We start from the raw sequence: 15,988 nt of genomic DNA, 5'->3' as shown, positions 1-15,988 counted from the left end.
TACTCCCCCCCTTCAAATGGTACGGCCGGCAAACTCCCCCCCCGCACCCCCCCCCCAGCCTCTTTGAGAGCCCGAGTCCTGCGCTAGGTTGAGGCCACTCAGCGGCGGCGACGATACCATCTGTGACTAATAAATAGGGAGACGCCAATCCTCTCCTGGTTGCCGCTCAGACCAGCACCTCTCGCATCTGTTGCTCGAAACGTCGGCACGAACCCCAGATGGGTGGTGGGGCTGCGGCTCCCGGCGCCACGTGGGGGTGCGCGGCGCGGGCCGGGGGAGGGGGGCACTTGGTACGGCCCACGCCCCGCCCCCCGCCGGAAGTGAGGTGTCTCAGCCCCGAAGTTCCGGCTCGCAGTGGGGGGGCAGTGTTGTTAACCGGGGCCGCCTCCGCAGTTGCGGGGATTGAGCGGGCTCGCGGCGCTGGGCTCCTGGTGAGTGGGCTGGGGTCGGGCTCGGGTTGTGGTTGGGGTCGGGACCTGGACCTTTCCCCTGGACGTGTCCGCGGTCGGCGCGCCCCTTCAGCCCCGCCGCCCGCTTTCGACCGGTCAGCTGCCGGTAGACAGGCGCCCGCGCGGCCGCTCTGCCAGAGGCCCGGCCCCGCCTGCGACGCTCGCAGCTCCTGGCGCCTACAGGTGCGCGGCCGTGGGGGCGATCCGGGGCCCTCTGCATCCCGCCCCTGCATCCTGGCCGTAGGCCGTTTCCCCGGGGCCCCGAGTCGACGCTGCCCCGGGGGTTGGGGAGCGCCAGGGTTCCAGGCTGACGTACCCCGCCCGCTCCCGCGGGGCGCGCGTCGGAGCTGTCCACCCTGGCGGAGCTGTCACTGGCGCTGTCGCCTGCGCCCCCCAGCGCCTTGGCTTCTCCCAGCCCGGGCCGCACGTTCCCGCTTCTGGAGATTTCTGCTTTCGCATCCCACCCCATCACCGTCACTTTAGGGGCATTGGGAGAAGTTCCCTCCTCCTCCGACTCTGCTGCCTTTCCTCATTCTTCTCTAGAAGCGGCAGTCTGGCAGGCAGCGTGGAAAGAGCCCTAGATTTGAAACAAGACTAACCCAGGTTCCAGGCCTTGCGTCAGTGTGGTCCCTTAACCCCTTTGAGTCTCAATCTTCTGTTTTGTAAAATGGGGGAGCATATGCTATTCTTGATGCAGTGATGGTGAGGACGAAGTGAGGTTTCCTTTTCTTTCTCCTGTTTGTTAACAGTGCGTCTCAGGCACTGTGCTGGAGTTGCACACTATGGGCATCACACAGTTCTTTCCTTTCCCGCTGCAGGTCCCCAGGCCAGGGCAATGTTCCGCACCGCCGTGATGATGGCGGCCAGCCTGGCGCTGACCGGGGCCGTGGTGGCCCATGCCTACTACCTCAAGCACCAGTTCTACCCCACTGTGGTGTACCTGACCAAGTCTAGCCCCAGCATGGCAGTGAGTGCAGGGCTCAGGGAGGGAGGAACTCCCTGGGAGGGAAGGAGGAGTTTGCTTGAGAGAGGGGCGGGGCTGGAGGTCAGGTAAGTAGGAGAGAAGTGACTGGCCTGACTTTGAACGAATTGTCAAGGGGATTTGGAGAGGTTTCAGAGTGACAGCGCGGGCAGAGCGCGGCAGAAAGTGACCTCAAACCATATAGCCTCTCCTCACTCCTAGGTCCTGTACATCCAGGCCTTCGTCCTTGTCTTCCTCTTGGGCAAGGTGATGGGCAAGGTGTTCTTCGGACAGCTGAGGGCAGCAGAGATGGAGGTGAGTTGTTCATGACTCCAAAGGTGAGGGGCAGGGAGCTGGGCAAACAGAATGTCTGAGTTCTACATCATTCTTTGTCCAACCTCCAGCACCTTCTGGAACGTTCCTGGTATGCTGTCACTGAGACTTGTCTGGCCTTCACGGTCTTTCGGGATGACTTCAGCCCCCGCTTTGTTGCACTCTTCACTCTCCTTCTCTTCCTCAAGTGTTTTCACTGGCTGGCTGAGGACCGTGTGGACTTTGTGAGTTGGGTCAGGGGGTTCTCTGGAGCATAGTGGCTGGAGGGTAGGCTTGTGGAGTGAGGGCTGGGTTGGGGATGTGGGGTGAGCCCCAGCCTTCCTGACGGGCCCCCTCTCTGCTCTGCCCCAGATGGAACGCAGCCCCAATATCTCCTGGCTCTTTCACTGCCGCATTGTCTGTGAGTGAGACCCATGGGAGTGGAGAGGAGGGAGCTGGAGGGAGAAGAGGCACCATGAAGGACTGGAACATGAAAAGTCACTAACCATGGACCTATATCGTAGCGCACAGGCTGCCCCCTTGGCCCGCAGCTGAACAGGAAAGATAATTTAGGAAGTTAATTTGCATCATCTCTGTCCTGTTCCACTCCAGGGCTTCTCAACTGCCTGGCCCCTTAGCTCTTTGCCTCATCTGGAGCTTGGCCGCCCCTAGGCAGAACTGGAGTTCCCAGGGGGCCGGGTTCAGTGGAGTGTGCCCACCTGACCAGATGGCTGGGGCCAAGGTGGGCTTGAGGGTGGGAGCTGTCTTAGAGCCGGAAGTGGCTGTCAGGCCCTGGGCTGACCCCACCAACCTCCCATTTGGGGGGTCCCCACAGCCCTTATGTTCCTCCTGGGTATCCTGGACTTCCTCTTCGTCAGCCATGCCTATCACAGCATCCTGACCCGTGGGGCCTCTGTGCAGCTGGTGTTTGGCTTTGAGGTAAAACTGGCTTGGGAGGCTGGGAGGACAAGCCCAAGGTGGCACTGCGTGCGCCCTGAATAACTCAAACCTTTACCGAGCACCTGCTCTGTGGCCAGCCCGTGTGGGCCACCAGGGAGCAGCTGTCAGTCAGCCCCAGTCCCTGCCCTCTGCACACTCCTAGGAGAGGGGGGAAGGCATGTGTGGAGGAGCCCTGACCTGGCGCTCAGGGAAGGCTTCCTGGAAGTTGATGCCAGAGGAGCTGGCTGTTGATGGACAGAAGGAATTAGCTTGATGGACAGCGGGGGAGAAAGAACATGTCCAGTAACAACAGGTCACGTTTGTTGAGTGCTTACTGTATGCCTGGTCCTGTGCTGAGCATTTGACCTGCATCTCTTTTAATCAGCAAAGCAACACGATTATGAAGGAACCGTTAATTCTGTCATTTACAGACAAGCAAACTGAGGTTCAGAGAGGTCTAGCGAGTTGCTGAAAGTCACACCAGCTAGTGAGTGGAGAAGCTAGGGGGACCCTGGCTGTGTCCAAGCCTGTGCTTGTACCATGGCACTCCGCTGTGCACAGGCCTGGGGACAGCAGAGTTTGGCTGCAGTGAGGGGGCTGCGTTCTTATGTGTCGTCTCCTCCCCGCCCCTCCAGTATGCCATCCTGATGACTATGGTACTCACCATCTTTATCAAGTACGTGCTGCACTCCGTGGACCTCCAGAGCGAGAATCCCTGGGACAATAAGGCCGTGTACATGCTCTACACGGAGCTATTTACAGGTGAGAGAAGCCTGGACCTCCCCTGACCTGCACTGGCACCCTCAGCCCTGCCTACCAGGTCCTTTGACCTGCTGCTCTCTGCACCACCTGCCCCTCAGGTTTCATCAAGGTTCTGCTGTACATGGCTTTCATGACCATCATGATCAAGGTGCACACTTTCCCTCTCTTTGCCATCCGGCCTATGTACCTGGCTATGAGGTGAGCCTGGCCCTGCCCTGCCCTGCCCTGCCCTACCTCTGACCCCTCCCCTCTGTCTCCCTCCTACTGAAACTGTCCTTTCAGGCAGTTCAAGAAAGCTGTGACAGATGCCATCATGTCTCGCCGAGCTATCCGCAACATGAACACACTGTAAGTGGGCCTGTCCTAGCTGCTTGCCCAAGCTCTGCCCCAGGTGCCCTTGCTTTCAGCTCTGGTCTTGACATGTCTTCGGCCTGTCCTAACCAGGTATCCAGATGCCACCCCAGAGGAACTCCAGGCAATGGACAATGTCTGCATTATCTGCCGAGAAGAGATGGTGACTGGTGCCAAGAGACTGCCCTGCAACCACATTTTCCATACCAGGTGGAGATGCCCTGAGGAGCCTGCACATCAGGGGGTGGCTCTGGAAGGCAGACCCCTAGGGACCTGCTAACCATTGCCTGGTCTTGGCCCCCAGCTGCCTGCGCTCCTGGTTCCAGCGGCAGCAGACCTGCCCTACCTGCCGTATGGATGTCCTTCGGGCATCGCTGCCGACCCAGTCACCACCGCCCCCTGAACCTGCGGATCAGGGGCCACCACCTGCTCCCCACCCCCCACCGCTCCTGCCCCAGCCCCCCAACTGTGAGTGGCCCCCTCATTTGGCCATCCAACACACTGCTGGGTTCTTGCCTCAGACTGGGAATGCCAGAATCCCTGCCCTCTAGAAGCTCAGTCGGGGGTGTCACAGGAAGAGATATAGATGATTGCAGTCATGTGATCAGTGCTGCGCTCAGAGAGGGGCTGTGGGAGCAGAGGACGGAGCCCCAGTGACGAGTCCCTTGCCTGTAATTTAGATCAATCTCAGTTTAGACCTTTTCTCACCACCCTGTCCTCTCTCCACAGTCCCCCAGGGCCTCCTGCCTCCCTTCCCTCCAGGCATGTTCCCGCTGTGGCCCCCCATGGGCCCCTTTCCTCCTGTTCCACCTCCCCCCAGCTCAGGAGAGGCTGTGGCCCCTCCGTCCACCAGTGCAGGTGAGCCTTTTGGGTACTGCGTCAGCCAGGGGGGCGGAAGGAAGGGAAGCAGAGGCCCCTAAACACTCACAAACTTCCTGTTCTTGCTCTTCAGCAGCCCTTTCTCGGCCCAGTGGAGCAGCCACAACCACAGCTGCTTCTGCTGCCTCTGCCCCAGCACCTGGCTCTGCCTCCGCCCCCGAAGCTGGCCCCGCCCCAGGCTTCCCCTTCCCTCCTCCCTGGATGGGCATGCCGCTGCCTCCACCCTTTGGTAAGCTGCACCCCTCTTGCTGTTTCGGGAGGTGAGGAGTGTCAGGCCCAGGCAGCCCAGGCTGAGCCTCTTTCTCTCTCTCCCCCCAGCCTTCCCCCCGATGCCTGTGCCTCCTGCAGGCTTTGCGGGGCTGACCCAAGAGGAGCTGCGGGCTCTGGAAGGCCATGAGCGGCAGCACCTGGAGGCCCGGCTGCAGAGCCTGCGCAACATCCACACGCTGCTGGACGCCGCCATGCTGCAGATCAACCAGTACCTCACCGTGCTCGCCTCCCTGGGGTATGTCTACACAGGGGTCCAGCATGGGCAGCGGGGGTGTGGGGCTGCCAGGAGAAGGCCCCCAGCAGTGGTTCTTGGTCTCTCTCTCTTGCCCCCCAGTGATGCCGGTTGATTCAGACATTCTGTCTGTAGGCACATCCAAGGGGTCAGGGTTCTTGGTGCTGTTTTATCCTCCCACTGTAGAAGGTCTGTCTGGCTCTAAGGAGGAGTGCTGTTTATTAGAGCTAACCTTGAATCTTGTTCCTCTGTATTTTTATAAAGTCAAATTACTCATAATTCCCAGTACACTCTCCTGACGCAGGGTGACACTTTGGGAATCACTGCCCCTGATCTGAGACAGCAAATAAAGTCACTTGGAGCCAGCCTGGCCCGAATTTAAGTCCTAATCCTGTTACTCACTTGCTTTGTGACCTTCGTTACCTTATTTGAATAGAGGAGTTCTAACTCCTGTTCGCAGGTGACATGTACAGAAGGGCCTGGCACCCAGCAATGTCAGTACAGACTTGGAGGGGAGTCTGAGTGTTATTCAGTGCACTGTCTTAGTTGGTACTCTAGAAGGTGCCTGGCATCTCAGAGTGGGGGCTCTGCAGTGTAACACTGAACAAGGCCAACAGTCCTCGCCTGCAGGTGGTTCACAATCAACCTGTGGTACAGAATTTCTATTCCTGCAACACGCGTTCACTGTATCTGCTGGTCACTGGGGCTGCGAGGCACGTCGGTGCTGGAACGCACCCTGCAAGGCTCACCCAGGGTGGAATCTGTCCAATCACGCCAGGACGCCAAGGTCCTCCTCTTGTCCCTTCTCTTCCTAGGCCACCCCGGCCCACCACCTCAGCCAGCCCCACTGAGGAGACTGCCCCTACAGCTGCCACTGCTGCCTCCTCCACCAGCACCCCCAGCTCTGAGGCCACCACCCCATCCCCGGGAACCTCCCCACCAGCCCCTGAACCTGAAAAGCCTCCAGGTAGTTGCGGTCGGCCTCCAGGGGGCGGGGCAGGGGACTCCTCCAGGCTCCACTCCTGGACCTCTCTGTCCCCAGCTCCAGAGTCCGCGGGCCCCGAGGAGCTGCCTGAGGATGGGGAGCCTGACGCGGCAGAGCTCCGCCGCCGCCGCCTGCAGAAGTTGGAGTCCCCTGTTGCCCACTGACACTGCCCCAGTCCAGGCCCCTGCCCCTACTCTTGAGCAGTCCTCGCTGGAACATGTCCTGCCACCAAGTGCCAGCTCCCTCTCTATCTGCACCAGGGAGTAGTAACCCCCAGCTCTGAGACAGAAGAGGTGGCACCCTAGACCAAGTGGAAAGAGGCCTGAGGCGCCAGGTGACTCCAGCCCTGACAGCCCTGGGGATCTTGGGTCAGTTCCAGCCTTCCTCTGCAACCCTTCAGCCCTGTGTTCTGCTGGGGCCATGAAGGCAGAAAGGTGCAATGTCTGAGAAACCCTCTGACCCCCCAACCCCTTTCTGGGAGAAGGGGCTGCCCCTCTGAGCCCCCCTTGTGTGTGGAGTCACGCTGCAGTGCCGAACAGTATTAGCTCCCATTCCCAAGTGTGGACTCAAGGGGCTGGAGGCAAGCCAGGAACTTGCTCCCTGGCCCACCCACCAAGACTGGTACCAATGTCATTTTCTTACCTAAACTCCCCAGAAGCCCTTTGTGGTGGTGGCTGTGCCCCTTGTGCCCTGTGGCATTTCCATGTCTTACTGGCAACCACACAACTCAGGGAAAGGAGTGTCTGGGGTGGAGGAGCAGGTGGGCACCACTGGGGCCCTGCTCTGCCTCTTCCCCCCAGGCCCTTTTCTCCCTGCAGTTTGTCTAAGGTGAGACAGTCCCTGGTCTCACCCAGCAGCCACTGTGCAGCCTCACTCTGGGCTGAAGGCCCTTGTGTCTGCTTCTGAACCACTGCAAGCCCCAGAACCTACGAAAGGCCATTTCTTAACTTACAGAATTTTTCTTGAGGTTAGAAGAATTGGAATTACTTCCTTGCTTTTGTCTCTTGGCTTAAATTTTGTCTTTGACTTTGAATGCTTGACCCCAGGAAAGTGGAGCAGGAGTGCCGAGCTCCCTGTCCTTCCAGTTTAGAAAAGGCTCTGGGCCAGGTAGGGACCACAGGAGCCGAGGCCTTGCCTGCCCCTGTCTTTTCCCCCTTGGTTTTGTGTTACAAGAGTTGCTGGAGACAGTTTTGGATGATTATTTAATTTGTAAATATTGTACAAATTTTAATAGCTTAAATTGTATATACAGCCAAATAAAAACTTGCATTAATGACTGGTGGAACTGGTGTGATAGGATCAATGTGCCACGCTCCTTTTTCTTAACTCAGGCTGTAGACTTGAGAGAGGCCTGGAATCGCCAGGAGGGGTTTATTTATACAAGCCAGCACTGTCCTTGGGCACAATGCTGATTAGGGTGTTAGAAAGACATACCCATTTTACATATGAAGAAAGTGAACCCCAGAGAGGTTAAGTACCCTGCCTTAAGTCAGAGTAAGTAGGGGAGCCTGACTCTGAACCCTGTCTTAGCCAGCTTGATGCTGAGGTGGGGCAGGAACTCAAGCCTTTGACCCTTGTGACTCCTAAGGATGGGGCAAGTGTGAAGGTTCTTTTGCTTGGGTGGGATGGGATGGTAGGGACAAAAGGTCAGCATCTTCCTGCCTGCAAACCCCCTGTCCAGCCTTGATACTAGGTCAGCAACCTGGGAAGGATGGCCCTGTGTTGGGCTGCTAGGAGCTCTCAAGGAGCCCCTTGTGGGCAGGCCAGCTAGCTTATCACTTAGCGTCCTGGAGCTGGAAACTCAGTCAGGCCCAACTGCAACATGGAATAGGACAGAGGGGACATACCCTTTTTACCTCTCCATGGGTAAAAGGAATGAGCCCAGGGGCTGACCTGCATTGCACTTGCAACTGAAGACCCCCGGGACTCATGTCTGAGTCATCTTGTATCCTCTGTAGCCTCTACCAAGCCAGGTCTGACCTAGAGCAAGGGCTCAGGGATTTTTTGCAGCAGCGAGGGTCTGTGGGCCAAGGAAGGAATGTGCCCAATGGGTCTGCCCTGTAAACTGGGCTGGGCTAGTGCGTCCAACAGAGGGGCAGTCAACAACTTCTAAAGCTTGAATAGCTGAGTCCAGAGAGCTCCAATGAAGGGAAAGCAGGAACATGCCACAGGTGGGGCAGTGCAATTAATCCCCTCTGCCGCCCGCGCTTGGCTGTTCCTGGTGGGTCTCCAATGTTAGATAGCCCTCCCCCAGTGCTGGCACCTATACAGAATCCCATTTCCTACTTTATGCAAGCAAGGCCTGCTCCAAAGCCCTCAGCCCTGGTCTCTGTACCCCCTTATCCTAGTTGCTCCAACAGCCACCTCCCTCCTCCTGAGATCCCTGGGACTCCAGTCTGAAGGGATGCTGTCATGCAGGCTGCTCAGCTGGGCTTCAGAAGCCCTTCTCCAGGAGCCAGGCTTTGAGCTGCTGGTCAAAGTAGCCCTTGACCCGAAGAGTACCTGTCACCTCATTGACCTGGGTGATAGGTGTCTTCCCCAGCAGCGGGCTCAGAAAATCTTCCACATCCTTCTGCAGGGCCTGGGGGAAGATGATGAAGCAGTCCTGGTCAGGAGACCTTGCCCTCTAGAGGGTTCCATCCCTTCAGCCCCGAAAGGTCAGAATCACACCCTGACCCAACCACCCACTTACCCAAATGTCCCCCTCCACCTTCCGGATCACAGTCATCTGCCGGTTTCCATGTGTGATATCCTTGTAGACCGGGATGTTGTGCATCCGAGAGCGCCGCACAAAATAGGGCAGGTTGGGTGGGGGGTCTATGGCAGAGAGGGACAGTGATAGGTCACATGTTCCCAGACTCTGTCTCACTTCAACCAAGGCCTTTCTTCTCAGAGTGTGCAGGGGGTCCATGCACCCAATGGCAAAGCCACTTCAGATCACGAGACCTGCTCTTTCCCTAAGTTCAGAGCCAGGACCAGCTTATTCACCCTGGTACCTCAAGGCCCAGCACAGGCCTGGCACCAGAAGGTGCTCAAGATGAAATGAGGTCAGGGCTATGCCTCCCTGGATCTTTGGGTCGCCCTCTAGGGCCAATCCCTGCCCTTCTCCCCTGGGTCAGGGAGGCTAAAATCAATCTCTGGCACAAAGGGATGGGGATTTATAAGAACTGAACACTTACACAGGCTGGGCTCTGCATGATGCACTTTAGGTGCTGAGCAGGTATCTCTATTTTGCTGAAACTGAGATTGGGAGAACGCAATCATAATTCAATCAGGGGCTTCCCTGGTGGCACACTGGTTAAGAATCCGCCTACCAGTGCAGGGGACACAGGTTTGATTCCCACGGCCGGGAGGATGCCACACGCCACGGAGCAACTAAGCCTGTGGGCCACAACTACTGAGCCTATGCTCTAGAGCCCGTGATCCACAACTAATAAGCCCACATGCTGCAACTACTGAAGCCCGCGTGCCTAGAGCCCATGCTCCACAAGAGAAGCCACCGCACTGAGAAGCCTGCACACCACAATGAAGAGTAGCCCCCACTCGCTGCAACTAGAGAATGCCCAAGCACAGTATCGAAGACCCAACACAGCTAATAAAAATAAAATAAATTTTAAAAAATAAATAACTCAATCACACTAGCAATGGATAGCAAAGCCAAATTTGGACCCAGAACTGCTCAACTCCCAACAGTGTTCACAATTATGACCAGGGGTGGAGGTGGGGGCCCAAGTTCTTAGCTCTTCTCTCTATGCTTTACTTTTTTACACGGGAAGACCTCACCCCAATAGCGTGGATGGATGGGTACTAATAAAACAGGTATCCAATCCTGGGCCCTTTGTTGAATATAAGACAGATGATAGCTCTGAGAGATCTCAACACAAGTCCTGAACCCTCTGGAGAGTCCAGGGCATCAGCCAAAGCAGACAGACCTCTAGGGAGGCGGATGTTTCCCTGCAGCCTTCAAGCCATACCCATCACCCAGCTCACCTCTGGGGGGTTGCCAGCCACTAGGAGTGGGATAATGTTCATGCTTTGGGGGCTTTGGGATGCTGATGGGGGGAAACAGGCGCTCCACAAAACGGTATTCATCCACAGACTCCATGAAGCTGGGGTAATCAGGAGACCCCTGGGTCTGGCTCTGAGAAGAAAAAGAAAAAATCTCTCCATCAGCCTACCCACCCCGCCCAACCCACCTGCCATTCAGAATAGGCAGAACTTCGGTTAAGTAGAAAAAGGAAGCATTACAGGCAGAGAGAAAGGTATAAATAAAAGGCTGCAGGTAGGAAAGCATCAGATTTCATTTCACCAGGGTGCAGGGTACAGGTGGGACTGAAAAAGAAGTTCAGGAACTCAGAAGGGCATGCCTCTCTTAGGATTTTTGTGGGACTCAAATGAGAAGTGTGTGTACACATCTGAACAGCTGAGTAACCTTAAGGCTGACCAATACAGCATTTTTTAGTATTTTACAATTTCCTCTGAAGATTCTACTGAAATGTTTTAGTTCTGGGTTAGGCACTTTCAGCAATCGTGATAATTTCCCACTCACACTCATTCAGTGTGACCTTCCCTCACCTGCAACGTTTCAGCCTCATATGGACACCACCAGGCACTAAGTGCTTACAGGTATTATTTTCCTTAATTCTTTTAATTCGACAAGTTACGTATTTTATTACCCTCTTTGTACATCCTAGAAAGATTTAAGACATGAACAAACCATCTCCCTAAGGTCACACTCCGGAGTCTGTCCTCCCATACTTCTCCCAACAGATACCCCGGGCTCCTGATAGACCCCAGGGTTACAATGAGAATGAGAAGACGAAATGACCTATATATCATGAGTCCTAGGTTCCCTAATGCGTCGCCAACGATCTGGGGCCAACCCTCACTCTCTGGAACAGTTTCCCCTTCAAAAAACTAGGCAGCGAGAGTCGATGTGCAGCACCCCCCAGTTCAAACTAACTCAAGTTGTCCTCCAATCATATTTCAAACTCCACATTCCGAAACGCCCTCCAGGCCCTGCCACCTTCCTTGTCAATCCTGTATCTGAGCTCCAGAAAAGTGCCCCCTAGGTAGGGACGCGGCGTTTAGATTACAAGAAATACAGTGAGCCTCACATCCAGCCCTCTGCTCCCCCAGCTTCAGGCTCAGCGCTCTCACCAGTCGCCGTAGCCCGCAGCCCGGCGGGACACCAGTTCTCCAGCCCCGCAGCACAGCACGAAACATGGCGGCTACCATCTTGAACTGCCCCCGTTACACGAGCTTTCTGCGCGCGCAACCAGCCTGGTCCCGCCCCTTCCTGCTCGCTCCGCCCCCTGGACAGAGACGACGCCTGCGCAAAGCATAAAGAGGCGGAGCCAGGACGGCCTTGGGCGGTACAAAAATCAGAAGCCTTGGCGGTCGCTCAGCAGTGACGTGACACGCAGCAGGCGGAGAGGACGTGCGCGCCCTCGCTCCTTCCTCTTTCTCGACTCCATCTTCGCGGTAGTGGCAGCAGTACCCGTGGTTCAGGTAAGGTTTGGGCCACGGGGGGATGTGAAGGACTTAATAGCAGCGAGGTTAGAGGACGCGGGTAAAACGAAGGAAGAGGGGCTGCTCTGGGGGTCGGGCCGGTTCCCGTCGGACCTCCATGGCAGGCCCGGCCTTACCCACGTGAGACCCCGAGAACACCTACTACCTGGCGCAGTCGTCCCCGGTCCGCCACCCATTTCCCGACCCCCCTCTCTCCCGGAGCATTATTTCTCTTACCAACCCCCCCCCCCCTTTTGTTTTTTCAGTTGCCAACATGCAGCTCTTTGTCCGCGCCCAGGAGTTACACACACTCGAGGTGACCGGTCAGGAGACGGTCGCCCAGATCAAGGTAGGGGTCCGTGGGGCCCCCTGGGATCTTTTGTGTTCTTCATTCCGGCCCGCCACGGGAACGCTGAGTCTCGTTTTTCCCTGTAGGCTCATGTAGCTTCGTTGGAGGGCATCGCGCCAGAAGATCAAGTCCTGCTCCTGGCAGGCACGCCCTTAGAGGATGAGGCTACCCTGGGCCAGTGTGGGGTGGAGGCCCTGAGCACTCTGGAAGTAGCCGGTCGCATGCTTGGAGGTGACTTGGGGAGGACTGTCTTTTTGAATTGCTTGTCATCTCACGGGTGTAGGGTGTGTCCTCCATCTAGGGTGATTCTTCCTGTTTACCTCGCTCAGAATGAAGTTTTGAGAGGTCCGTGGGAGACTGAGCCAGAGTGTAGTTTTTTGGTTTTTTTTTTTCATATTCATTTCCATTAAGATTTATTACAGGATATTGAATATAGTTTCCTGTGCTAAACAGTAGAACCTTGTTTATTTTATATATAGTAGCTTGTATCTGCTAATCCCAACTCCTAATTTATTCTTCTCTCTCTTCCCCCTTTGGTAATAATAAATTTGTTTTCTTTTGTTTTAAAAAATATTTATTTAAAAATATGGAACGCTTCACGAATTTGCGTGTCATCCTTGTGCAGGGGCCATGCTAATCTTCTCTGTATTGTTCCAATTTTAGTATATGTGCTGCCGAAGCGAGCACCAGACTGTAGTTTTATTTCAGTCATTTACTAGGTGAACCCTCGTCCGTGTCGCAGTTTACTCACTAAAATCAGGTCAGACCAGATCACCAAAGTTCTCTTTAGGTCTTGTTTAAAGTCAGGAGCTGGCAAATTCTGAAGTGGCACCCCAGAGTGTACCAGACTAGACATTCTTGGTCAGAGTTCAAATCTCTGTGACTTTGTTTTCATTTCCTGTTGGGCCCATCTTGCCTTTAAAGCTTGAGTTGAGGGAGAAAGGATTTTGCTGGCTGGGGCCTTCTTGTTGTAACTGCTTGTTGTTCTCCTTTCCCACCACAGGTAAAGTCCATGGTTCCCTGGCCCGTGCTGGGAAAGTAAGAGGTCAGACTCCCAAGGTAAGTATCGGTGACGTTGTTTGGACTTTTTCTTGGCACAGCTAAGCAGAAACCCTTGGCTCTTGCTCTGTTTACTTTCTCCCTTCTTGGCAATGAGCCTGAGGGAAGGCATGGAAGAGGCAACCCAGGTCTGATCATCCCTCGTTTTTCCCAGGTGGCCAAACAAGAGAAAAAGAAGAAGAAGACCGGCCGGGCCAAGAGGCGTATGCAGTACAACCGGCGCTTTGTCAATGTTGTGCCTACCTTTGGCAAGAAGAAGGGCCCCAATGCCAACTCTTAAGTCCTTTGTAATCTTGGCTTTCTCTAATAAAGCCACTTAGCCCAGTCATCTCATTGTTTCATCTTTATTTGCAGGGCCTGGGGAGAGATGTGGCTTCTAGGGCTGGTGGTATGAAGAACAGTGAGGCCTCATTTTAGTTTCTTGGCAGGGATGTGGGGGCAGAGGTAAATTACAAAAAAAAAAAAAAAAAAAATCTTTCTGTGAAAATTGGTAACTACAGATGCCAACCCTTCAGAGTTGAGGAAAATTCCAGTCCTGATCCCTAATAACTTGATAATTACCTCCAGATACTTTCTTCTTGCTGTTCTTTTTCTTTAAACAGAGAACATAGCAGGAATCATTGTGGTGGGAGAGGTTTTACAGAGGCAGCAATGGAGAGGAAGAGACTAAGTAGAAGATATATCAGGAAACACCAGTCTAGTGTTTTCCTGAACTTGGAACTAGCTGCCCCAGCTTTAGAAAGGATTGCCTGATTGCATTGGCACTGCAGTGGTCTTGTTTGTTCTGATTGCCTGACTGGCCTTGTTAATGTAATCACAGGGGTGTGGTTGCTCGGTTGATTGTTTCAGTGTTCCCAGAACTGGAGTTCTCTGGGGCAACACATGCATACCCACTCATTCATTCTGCTAAGGTTTTTGAACCTGCTAGTTCTTGGAATACAGTATACTATGGGGTAAAGACCTTAGGTTCTAGACTTGGACTGCCTTGAGTTTGGATCCTTGTTCCATTTATACACTGGCTGGCTTTTTTTTTTCCTTTCTTTAAAATTTTTATTTATTTGGCTTTATGGTGTCCCAGTAGTGGTGCATGGGCTCTTCGTTGCGGGTTTCTCTTCTAGTTGCGGCACGTGGGCATCTCTAGCTGCAGCATGAAGGCTCCAGAGCACAGGAGGCTCAGTAGTTGCAGTGCGTAGGCTCTCTAGTTGTGGCACACGGGCTTAATTGCCTGGTGGCATGTGGGATCTTAGTTCCCTAACCAAGGACTGAACCTGCATCCCCTGCATTGGAAGTCAGATTCTTAACCACTGGACCACCAGGGAAGTCCCTGCCATCATCTCTTGAGAGTTGCTTTGAGGATTAAAGGATGTAAAGTGCTTAGGTCACACCTGCCATCTAGAAAATGCACAGATATATTGGCTGTTTCTGTCTTCTATAGTGATCTTTATAGAAAGACATTGACCCCCATCCTTTTTAGGAGTTTAGATTCTTTTGAGGAAAGGAAGAAAGCTAGTTACAAGTGTACGGCCTCAGAAAGTAAGCAGGATGCTGTAATGAAAGGGAGTGTGAGGGATGGACAGATACCTATCCTAGGGAAGGTCTCTGAAGATGGGATGTGTGAGACCTGAAACAGGAGCTAATCAAGTGGTGAGATGGCGAGAGTTTCAGCCAGGAGGACTGTGTGCAAAGTCGTGTGGCAGATCCCGCAGGGTCTTTGCAGACGTGAAGCGGAGTTTGGTTGGAGTCCAAGTGCAGGTTGGGGTTTTAAGCAAGAGCCTGATGTGATCTGACTTGTGATCTAGTATTTTCTCTGGCTGACTTTTCTGGAGGTCTGGCAAGAAAGCTGGTGTCTAGTCATCCAGTTGAGCAAGTAGCTTAGACCACCAATGGTGGAGGGGATGCAAAAATGAGCAGACTCTTCAGATCCATCCAGGTATTGGTAGGGAAATAGATGATCTAAAGACAAGGTATTGTATGCTAACGCATATATATGGAATCTAAAACAGCAGTACTGATGAACCCAGTGGCTGGGCAAGAACAAAGACACAGACATAGAGAACAGACTTGAGGAGGGAGGGGGGAAGCTGGGATGAAGTGAGAGTAGCATTGACATACATACACTACCAAATGTAAAATAGCTAGTGGGAAGCTGCTGCATAACACAGGGAGATCAACTGCAGGGTGATGACCTAGAGGGGTGGGATAGGGAAGGTGGGAGGGAGGCTCAAGAGGGAGGGGATATGGGGATGTATGTATAAATACAGCTTATTCACTTCGTTGTACAGCAGGAACTGGCACCACATTGTAAAGCAATTATACTCCAATAAAGATCTGAAGAGAGAGAATAAAAATAAACATCAATCCTGAAAAAATAAAAATAAACCAATCCTGAAAAAAATAAAAATAAAGACAAGGTACTCTGAAGGCAGAACTGACCAGAGGTAGGACTGGATAGAAGTGAGGTGAGGGACCAGAGAATCGGCTTGCTCTTAGGGGTTCCATGGGTCAGGGCTTCACAGCGCTTGGCACAGTTATCACTGTCACTCCACCACGAACTGTAAGCTCCATTAAGACAGGTACCCCGTCTCATTTTGCTCTTGTGTGTTTTCACTGCCTAGTGTGAAGTTTGCACTTGAAAGTTGGATGAGGAAGTCAAGCAGGAGCTCAAATATTTGTTAATGTTGCTTTCTTCTCAAGAGGGGAAATGCCCCCAACACACTCAGTCTAGGCTAGGTACCCCACCTTGGCCTTCCTTCCACTCCCCTCTGTGGAGAGATTGGGTTAGCGAAGATTGGGTTTTGGCGCAGCGCTTTGTAGTGCTAAAAAGGCAACCACTAGAGGGCGCGCTGGTACCGGCGGAGCGCCCGCCAGACGCACTTTTCCTACGCTCCCATCGCGCAGGGCGGGGCTCCACAGGAGCCCGGGACTGAGC

The 15,988-nt window shown here is 54.1% G+C and overlaps 3 protein-coding genes and 1 non-coding gene across 6 annotated transcripts; 2 read left to right on the top strand and 2 right to left on the bottom strand.

Annotated features, from left to right (window-relative positions):
• Positions 1-314: 314 nt before the first annotated feature.
• Positions 315-7,418, top strand: SYVN1 (synoviolin 1). Of its 3 annotated transcripts, none has more exons than XM_057728465.1 (16): positions 315-431; positions 1,268-1,416; positions 1,633-1,725; positions 1,815-1,967; positions 2,095-2,143; positions 2,558-2,661; positions 3,297-3,423; positions 3,522-3,621; positions 3,706-3,771; positions 3,868-3,984; positions 4,079-4,242; positions 4,504-4,632; positions 4,730-4,882; positions 4,972-5,158; positions 5,971-6,122; positions 6,198-7,418. In XM_057728465.1, exons 2-16 carry the CDS (start codon positions 1,285-1,287, stop codon positions 6,302-6,304), a joined length of 1,833 nt encoding a protein of 610 aa, XP_057584448.1. In that variant the 5' UTR covers positions 315-431; positions 1,268-1,284; the 3' UTR covers positions 6,305-7,418. The 3 variants fall into 3 exon arrangements, with proteins under 3 accessions (XP_057584448.1, XP_057584446.1, XP_057584447.1); XM_057728463.1 differs by having other exon boundaries at positions 4,727-4,882; XM_057728464.1 differs by lacking the exon at positions 315-431 and adding an exon at positions 454-632 and having other exon boundaries at positions 4,727-4,882.
• Positions 7,330-11,430, bottom strand: MRPL49 (mitochondrial ribosomal protein L49). The gene is made up of 4 exons (XM_057728466.1): positions 11,301-11,430; positions 10,131-10,281; positions 8,833-8,957; positions 7,330-8,721 (listed from the first exon to the last, which is right to left on the bottom strand). Exons 1-4 carry the CDS (start codon positions 11,376-11,378, stop codon positions 8,575-8,577), a joined length of 501 nt encoding a protein of 166 aa, XP_057584449.1. The 5' UTR covers positions 11,379-11,430; the 3' UTR covers positions 7,330-8,574.
• A 115-nt stretch (positions 11,431-11,545) lies between these two features.
• On the top strand, positions 11,546-13,387 carry FAU (FAU ubiquitin like and ribosomal protein S30 fusion). The gene is made up of 5 exons (XM_057730119.1): positions 11,546-11,651; positions 11,918-12,000; positions 12,087-12,231; positions 13,004-13,059; positions 13,214-13,387. Exons 2-5 carry the CDS (start codon positions 11,926-11,928, stop codon positions 13,337-13,339), a joined length of 402 nt encoding a protein of 133 aa, XP_057586102.1. The 5' UTR covers positions 11,546-11,651; positions 11,918-11,925; the 3' UTR covers positions 13,340-13,387.
• LOC130850667 (U6 spliceosomal RNA) lies at positions 12,581-12,687 on the bottom strand. The gene has a single exon (XR_009053011.1). It is a non-coding gene; the product is annotated as a U6 spliceosomal RNA (small nuclear RNA).
• Positions 13,388-15,988: the final 2,601 nt, after the last annotated feature.

This window comes from Hippopotamus amphibius, chromosome 3 (genome assembly GCF_030028045.1).
Source record: "Hippopotamus amphibius kiboko isolate mHipAmp2 chromosome 3, mHipAmp2.hap2, whole genome shotgun sequence".
In the NCBI taxonomy this organism is placed as follows: domain Eukaryota; kingdom Metazoa; phylum Chordata; class Mammalia; order Artiodactyla; family Hippopotamidae; genus Hippopotamus; species Hippopotamus amphibius.
This window is presented reverse-complemented; position numbering and strand designations above follow the sequence as displayed.

What these genes read in the sequence shown, in the direction of transcription:
- SYVN1 (XM_057728463.1), top strand. Translation starts at nt 1,285, where the DNA reads ATGTTCCGCACCGCCGTGATGATGGCGGCCAGCCTGGCGCTGACCGGG. An exon ending in TGAGGGCAGCAGAGATGGAG is followed by an intron (nt 1,726 to 1,814) that starts GTGAGTTGTTCA and finishes TCCAACCTCCAG; the next exon opens with CACCTTCTGGAACGTTCCTG. An exon ending in GCCGCTGCCTCCACCCTTTG is followed by an intron (nt 4,883 to 4,971) that starts GTAAGCTGCACC and finishes CTCTCCCCCCAG; the next exon opens with CCTTCCCCCCGATGCCTGTG.
- MRPL49 (XM_057728466.1), bottom strand. Translation starts at nt 11,378, where the DNA reads ATGGTAGCCGCCATGTTTCGTGCTGTGCTGCGGGGCTGGAGAACTGGT. An exon ending in GCTGCGGGCTACGGCGACTG is followed by an intron (nt 10,282 to 11,300) that starts GTGAGAGCGCTG and finishes TTTTCTTCTCAG; the next exon opens with AGCCAGACCCAGGGGTCTCC. An exon ending in TGGCTGGCAACCCCCCAGAG is followed by an intron (nt 8,958 to 10,130) that starts GTGAGCTGGGTG and finishes TCTCTGCCATAG; the next exon opens with ACCCCCCACCCAACCTGCCC.
- FAU (XM_057730119.1), top strand. Translation starts at nt 11,926, where the DNA reads ATGCAGCTCTTTGTCCGCGCCCAGGAGTTACACACACTCGAGGTGACC. An exon ending in AGCCGGTCGCATGCTTGGAG is followed by an intron (nt 12,232 to 13,003) that starts GTGACTTGGGGA and finishes TTCCCACCACAG; the next exon opens with GTAAAGTCCATGGTTCCCTG. An exon ending in TAAGAGGTCAGACTCCCAAG is followed by an intron (nt 13,060 to 13,213) that starts GTAAGTATCGGT and finishes CGTTTTTCCCAG; the next exon opens with GTGGCCAAACAAGAGAAAAA.